General features: G+C 36.1%; 2 protein-coding genes and 1 pseudogene across 7 annotated transcripts in view; all 3 read right to left on the bottom strand.

Moving 5' to 3' along the window:
* Window positions 1-1,912, bottom strand: part of LOC107734198 (alpha-N-acetylgalactosaminide alpha-2,6-sialyltransferase 1-like) — a 7,244-nt gene extending 5,332 nt beyond the window's left edge. For 2 of the 3 annotated variants that reach the window (XM_016546084.1, XM_016546082.1), the window contains exons 1-2: window positions 1,595-1,912; window positions 1,237-1,480 (exon numbers count right to left, since the gene is read on the bottom strand). In XM_016546084.1, coding sequence (XP_016401570.1) covers window positions 1,237-1,480; window positions 1,595-1,698 — 348 coding nt within the window. In that variant the 5' untranslated portion in view covers window positions 1,699-1,912. Of the gene's footprint in view, window positions 1-1,236; window positions 1,482-1,594 lie in introns of all 3 variants that reach the window. The other variant, XM_016546083.1, reaches the window with a different exon arrangement.
* Window positions 1-5,194, bottom strand: part of LOC107734197 (caskin-2-like) — a 71,652-nt gene extending 66,458 nt beyond the window's left edge. For all 4 annotated transcript variants that reach the window (XM_016546078.1, XM_016546079.1, XM_016546080.1 and 1 more), the window contains exon 1: window positions 5,056-5,194. In XM_016546078.1, coding sequence (XP_016401564.1) covers window positions 5,056-5,149 — 94 coding nt within the window. In that variant the 5' untranslated portion in view covers window positions 5,150-5,194. The remainder of the gene's footprint in view (window positions 1-5,055) is intronic.
* Window positions 5,195-6,496: 1,302 nt separating this feature from the next.
* Window positions 6,497-7,026, bottom strand: part of LOC107734159 (alpha-N-acetylgalactosaminide alpha-2,6-sialyltransferase 1-like) — a 1,596-nt pseudogene continuing 1,066 nt past the window's right edge.

Below are 7,026 nucleotides of genomic sequence, written 5' to 3'. Positions count from 1 at the left end.
GGGAGGCGGAAGAAATGACGCATGGAGAAATCATGCACACCTAAAGTAAGTTGCCTCAGTCCAGTAAATGTTCATTTTAAGATTGATTTAAAAAAGTTTTTACATTTTCTTTGCAAAAATCATTGAAAACTAGGCTGTAATTTTATTTAACACCATGACTTAAATATGGACATTTTTAGAATTACACTAAAAGGCCTTTTACTTGCAAAAGATAAAAACTATCAGAAGGCATGTAGTAGATTGTGTTTTTCAGCAAATTTTTAATCATGTTTATCATTTAGAGTCCTAAAATTTCATGTATCAAACATGATGCAGTAGGCTTTATGTTTATCTAAAAAAAGAAGTTGGTCAAGTTTGCTTTTATCTATTATTAACTGTACCCATGCTTACAGAACGAAAAAAAAATATGTATGTCCTGTTTAAAAAGTCCAAAATTAATCAATGACGAAATGACCAACAGTGAAAAACCCCTGTAAAACCAGTTAACAGAAATCTGGAAAACCAGAAAACCATTAGGCTGGTTTAAGATGCGTTTCTTTTTCAGCAGGGAAGCATCAGCCATGTAGGGAAGCCCGTTTCCGCCACTGAATAAAAAATAAAAGGTAATTGCGACTTTTTATCTCACAATTCTGACTTTTTTTCACAGAATTGTGTTTCACAGAATTGTGAGATATAAACTCGCAATTGGGAGTTAAAGTCCAATTTTGGGGGGGGCTAATATGTTCTCAGAATTGCGCGTTTATATCTCACAATTCTGAGGGGGAAAAAAAGTAAGAATTGTGAGTTTAATATCTCGCAGTTCTGACTTTATTTCTCAGAATTGCGACTTTATGTCTCGCAATTGCGAGTTTATATCACGCAATTCTGACTTTATTTCTCAGAATTGCGAGTTTATATCTCTCAATTATGACTTTTTAACTCGCAATTGCGAGTTTATATCACGCAATTCTGACTTTATTTCTCAGAATTGCGAGTTTATATCTCTCAATTATGACTTTTTAACTCGCAATTGCGAGTTTATATCACGCAATTCTGAGAAAAAAAAGGCAGAATTGCGAGTTTGTATCACGCAATTGTAAGGGGGGAAAAGTCATAATTGTGAGATAAAAAGTCGCAATTAGGCTACCTCTTTTATTTTTTATTCAGTGGCGGAAACGGGCTTCCATAGGCCATGTCAGCCACATTAGCAGAATGTTCACAAAATGTTTTCTAGTTGTTGTTGTCCACTATACTTACACTCTGTTTAAACTGTGGATCCAACCGATATGTATCATCAAATTTCCTCTGGGGCAGAGAGGTAAAGTTGTGCTTGTCCATAACTGGTACAAGGGTTGATTTAGTCCCAAGAGGATCAGGGCTCATTGTAGTTTTTGCTCCTGTGTCAGTCACAGCTGAACTGTTAGTTGTTGGTTGAGTCTCCTTAACTCTCTGCAAACAATCTGCGACATTGCCTTCCTCCACCCATAAGAAATCATATTGTCTAAGAAGGGTAGTAGAGTTATCAGACTCCTTTTCGTTATTGCTTTACATGACGGAACCATTTAGGTAGAAGAAATAAGTTGAACAAACTATTTAGTAAATGTGTGTTCCTTACCGCGAATGTGCCTTCAGAGTGCAGTTTCCATTGTACAATGTTACAGAAATAAACATAAGTAAAGTTATAAGGGATATGGCCAAGAATATCCTCAGGAGAAACATCCTCGCGAGCGCACCTGTGAGTTTACAGCTTGATTAGGCCTCAAGTGAGCTGCCTATCTAGGCAACACTTTTTGGACATGGGCATTGGGCTGTCCACTCTGATATGAACGCACACCTTTAAAAAAAACGTACGTTTGGCATTTTACATTGTTTAAGCTGGATGTTTTATAAGAGTAGCGCGCGCAGTCTGCCTAGTTCTCACATCTCGTTTATTTTTGCATATTTAAATAGGCGGTAGAGGCGAGAACCAATGAGGTTTGTGCACATTTTCTTCTCCTCCTTCTTTTCCTTATTTGGAGTGAAGAGGTGTGCTGAGGTGTGACGCCTGCTGATAAAAGACGCTAAGGTTTTCCAAGGCAAGGCCCACGACTTTACAGAGGACAAGTGGTGTGTTAATATATAAGTGATTATGTGTGGATTTTAATTCCCCATTCAACCAAATATAAAGAAATCATGCAGAAAATTATACAGAATTTCAGTTCATTGTTTTGAATTGGACAAAGATAAATTCTTGACATGGTTGTGTAACAGAGTTGGCTTTGGGGGTAAAACATTAAAGATTAATGTTCAAACACAGTCTGTTCTTCACAAAGACTGTAAAAGAATAGAGAGCCTCCTTCTGCTTTTGATGTGTTTGTGTTTTTGGAAGAGTCTAATGATTCCAGAGTCACACAGTTTCTTCAAAGTCTTTAGTGTCCAGGGCAGGGGAAAGAATACGTTTGTGAACCCTTTAAAAATATCTGAATTTCTGCATTGTTAAATGATCTTAAATCTTTCTTAACAATTATAGATAAACACAAACTGACTAAACTAATAACACAAAAACCATTGTATGTTTCGCTCTTTTATTGAATAATCGTTCACAGTGCAGGTCAGGGTGTAGAAAGTGGAAATGATCAAATGTAATGAATAATAATTAAAAATAAAAACTACGCAAACCCAGGTGCTTTAAATACTGTAAATATTTAAATATATAAATATCACCTTTATCTCATAAAAAAAAAAAAAAAGATAAAACTGGTAGTACAGCCTGCTTTCACTTGCAGCATATTACAGATGTTTCATTTAGTGTTAGTCCATAGCTTATTAAGAAAGATTTTGCCCATCTTCCCCACGAGTAACCGAGACACAGCTTATTACGGAATGCAAAAGGCCTTGGATCCACTCAAAGTCCCTCAGGCCTTCAGAAATTTTGGTGTTGTTAAGCCCTGCGTTTGTTACTTCTGTGTTTTGTTGTAGTTTTCAAATCTTTATATAGTTTGTTTCATTAAGTAGGCCCTGTGTAACTATTTTTCTATAAGAGCATACTTTTCTGTTTGTTCCAATTATGTTGGTTTGTCCTGTAGTCTATAAATAGGCTTGCTACCCTGAGTTTACTCAGTTTAGTGATGGGAGAAACGAACCTTTTCAAAGCTTCGAATCAACTAAACCAATTGCTTCGCAAAATGATTCACTGTTTCGAAGCACTCGAAACACCACACGCTGGTGACGCCTGCTGGTTAAAACTGTGTAAATGCAACAAAAACTCATGCCAAATTATGCTACCTTTCTTGAAGGTATAATATAAGTTAGTCCATAGCTTATTAAGAAAGATTTTGCCCATCTTCCCCACGAGTAACCGAGACACAGCTTATTACGGAATCATAACTTGGAAATATTTTAAAATAATGCCTGCTGACAGAACAGAGAGTCTTCTTCTGTTTTTGACGTGTTAGTGCCTTTGGAAAAGTCTAATAATTCCAGAGTCATGCCGTTTCTTCCAAGTCTTTATCTCCAGGCCATAGTCATGGTTAATAAAGAAAAATCCTTTTTTTTTTTTTTACTTTTCATAATAACTGTTGGAGTACTTATGGTGGTCTTCTGTGATAAATTTATAGGCATCCACCTGATGTTGAGCAATAAAGCATTTTCAAGTCATTTTCATAAATTATAACTAATATATGTACAATACAAATGATAACAGAAAATATAGTACTTCCAGTGTTAAACAGTGTACAAACTGCTTAAAGAATAAGCTGAATGAATAGAAACCAAATCATGTATTTATACTTGCAATGTCACGTGTGAATAGCCAAGAACAAAGCAAACACTCCATTGGTCGGTCTGTACATTGCCCAGTATAACTGCCCTGCATTTGTTTGGATGGCATGAATCTGTTTTTTTTGTTGTTTTTTTTAAATGTGGGTCATTGAAAAGAGATAGACACACCAGACTGTCCTATTACAAACTGGTCACTGTAACATAAATGTTACCTCTTGCGAATGTATCAAATAAAATCATTGTGAAGAACAGAGAATCTACTCTCTTTAAAATTCCCATTGAAATATTTCAGTGGCCTATGGAAGAATCAATGCAAATGTTGTTTCCAAACAAATCAATAACACAATGATACATTTCACCCCTTATCGTGTTGAGGTGGAGCCAAGCACTGTAAACGCCACCTCAGTTGGAATATTCACTGTAACCTTTTCTTCCACGGCTTAGGAGAAAATTTTGACACTATAATGCTCTCTGAAATATTTGACTTGAATACTTGGTGAAAATGACTTGAACTCAAAAGACTTCTGTATTAATATTACTGTGTTGCAGTGTTCATCTTGTTTACTGGCACGGTTTGAGAGAACTAGAGCTGGATACTGTATCTCACACCCTTGAATGACCCATTGGCTTCTTTTCCCTGCAAAAGGCCTTGGATCCACTCAAAGTCCCTCAGGCCTTCAGAAATTTTGGTGTTGTTAAGCCCTGCGTTTGTTACTTCTGTGTTTTGTTGTAGTTTTCAAATCTTTATATAGTTTGTTTCATTAAGTAGGCCCTGTGTAACTATTTTTCTATAAGAGCATACTTTTCTGTTTGTTCCAATTATGTTGGTTTGTCCTGTAGTCTATAAATAGGCTTGCTACCCTGAGTTTACTCAGTTTAGTGATGGGAGAAACGAACCTTTTCAAAGCTTCGAATCAACTAAACCAATTGCTTCGCAAAATGATTCACTGTTTCGAAGCACTCGAAACACCACACGCTGGTGACGCCTGCTGGTTAAAACTGTGTAAATGCAACAAAAACTCATGCCAAATTATGCTACCTTTCTTGAAGGTATAATATAAAGTGGTGGCCAAAATTATTAGAACACTAGTATTTTCACCAGCTAAAAAGTAGTTTCATTAGGAAATATTTCCAAACATTCATTTTTGACATTAATCACAATTGATGTATAATCTGATCTGTGGCTGATAATATATTGACTGTGTACAGAGACAATGATGATGAGTTTGTTTAATACATTTTCAAATGTCTAAAAATTGCACAACACTACACATTAACAGCTGCCAAAAGAAGAAATTTAAAAAGCAGCCTACTTACTATTTCGGTTGGTCTTGATCTTGGCCAGAAGTTTATGAGCTAAAGGAAGGTCACCATTCTTCACAGCCAGAAGAAGGTCCTGCTCCTTGCCCATGGCTCTTGTCCAGCTTCCAGAAAACTGTTATAATCTGGATTCACAATGTCATGAATCTCTCTGTTCATGAAACTTTGGACTTGGTTTTGGTTTACCTTATTGTTTTTTACACATATGGTCTAAACATTTAGCACCTTCAGCTTTTAATTTGTTTTTGTGTTGTTTTTAAGGTCCTATGCTAAATAAGTATGTAATGTAGTATGTAGTAATGTAAGCCATCCTTACAGCCAGAAACATCACAAGGATACCTATGGGAAAAACAGACATGCTGTATTATCATGGCTCTATACATTTATAATACACTTTAATATTATGTTTGTACATTAAACATTATGTTTCTGAAGAAAACAATGTATGACATATTGAATTTGTATACAACTGTACAACCAATAATTTCCAAGACAACATGAGAGCGCTTCTGTGGTCGTTTAGTTGTTATGAAAAGTACCATAGAACGGATAATAAGACGTTGAAAATAACCCTACACATTAATGACAACTTTCCTGACCGGTTCCTTCTCTGAATGTTATTTAATCAAATGCTAATGGGTAGTTAATTGCCGTATAGCTGGATCACATACTCACCAATACAAGTCGGTTAAGCACTCAAAGCCACTTATTACACAAAACCGACAAAGTTCAGGAAGGATAATGCCATTAGTGGGTCTGACCAGCCATCATCTTTTCGTCTTCAATCGTTTTGACCTAAGAAAACAAAGATGAAAGACAAGGCCATTAACAAATAATGAAATGGTAAATTCATGTACTAAATATATAGGTAACTTATAGGTGTGTGCATATGAATAGCAGTTTCAGCCCTTACTTGTTTCGCACATATCTGAGAAAGTCTGGATGGAGGATGTAGTAAGAACTTTCATTAAAATGCCGACTATAATATTCCTTGGCCTTCAAAAATAATAAATAATAATACACCATTGAACAATAGGCATATTTAAATCACAACCACCAAACATAAGGCAGATGTCCTAAAGAATAATCATTCTCGAGAAAGTTGTAGTCTCTTGGACCCTCAGGGATCAGAACATATTTAATGTCCTTCCACAAAAATAGAGGTTCAGCCAAAGCAGCTCACATAGGAACAAGTGATAGTTTAGATACACCTTGTCAGTAGGAATCTGTTTGAAACCTCTCTTTTTGTGTAACATGTGGGACTGGATTAAGGAATGTGCCGTGTGCACATAAACAGACACAATGTTTCCTTTTCCCAACATCCTCCGCATGGCCTGCTATATTAACCATAGCTTTGACAAGATATTCTGGTTTACACAAATTTACTTGACTGATTTAATCTGCCAAACCGATGTTTGTTGTTAAGAACATCTAATATTTACCTGAACACATAATCAGTAGAGTCAATATCCTTTCCTAGCTTGGAGCCATTGAGAATGCCGCCAGTCCCAACAACAGCACAGCGAATACAGCCATCCTTCGCTCTTGTAGTAACTGTGTGAAGCAAGTATGGTGTCAACAGCTGCTTTTATGGCTATAAACACGGGGTGTCATATTTTAGCACCATGGTCTAATAAACAATCTATACTATCACATCCTTGCTTTCTGATTAAACAAACCTGTGTAATTGAGTCCCATATAGCCAAAGGAGTTATTGAAGTGATAAAGTCAGTTCCACTCACTCATGATCACTTTGTAAAAACAGCTGAATGTTTGGAATAAACTTCTGCTTAAATGGTGGATTAGAAGAGTTTCGCAAAGACGCTGCGCATTCCTGGGGGAAAAAAAATGTAAGAAAAATGTAGACAAAAAAAATTATGTTTTTTATGTTTTGTATCATGTTTGTATCAAGGAGGGAAAAAACGCCTGATTTTTATTCAGAGGCTCAAACTGACCAAAAATCAGCGG

This window comes from Sinocyclocheilus rhinocerous, unplaced genomic scaffold, assembly GCF_001515625.1.
Source record: "Sinocyclocheilus rhinocerous isolate Xijiao unplaced genomic scaffold, SAMN03320098_v1.1 scaffold820, whole genome shotgun sequence".
In the NCBI taxonomy this organism is placed as follows: Eukaryota; Metazoa; Chordata; class Actinopteri; order Cypriniformes; family Cyprinidae; genus Sinocyclocheilus; species Sinocyclocheilus rhinocerous.
The sequence above is the reverse complement of the archived record's forward strand: the minus strand, read 5'-3'. Positions and strand labels throughout refer to the sequence as shown.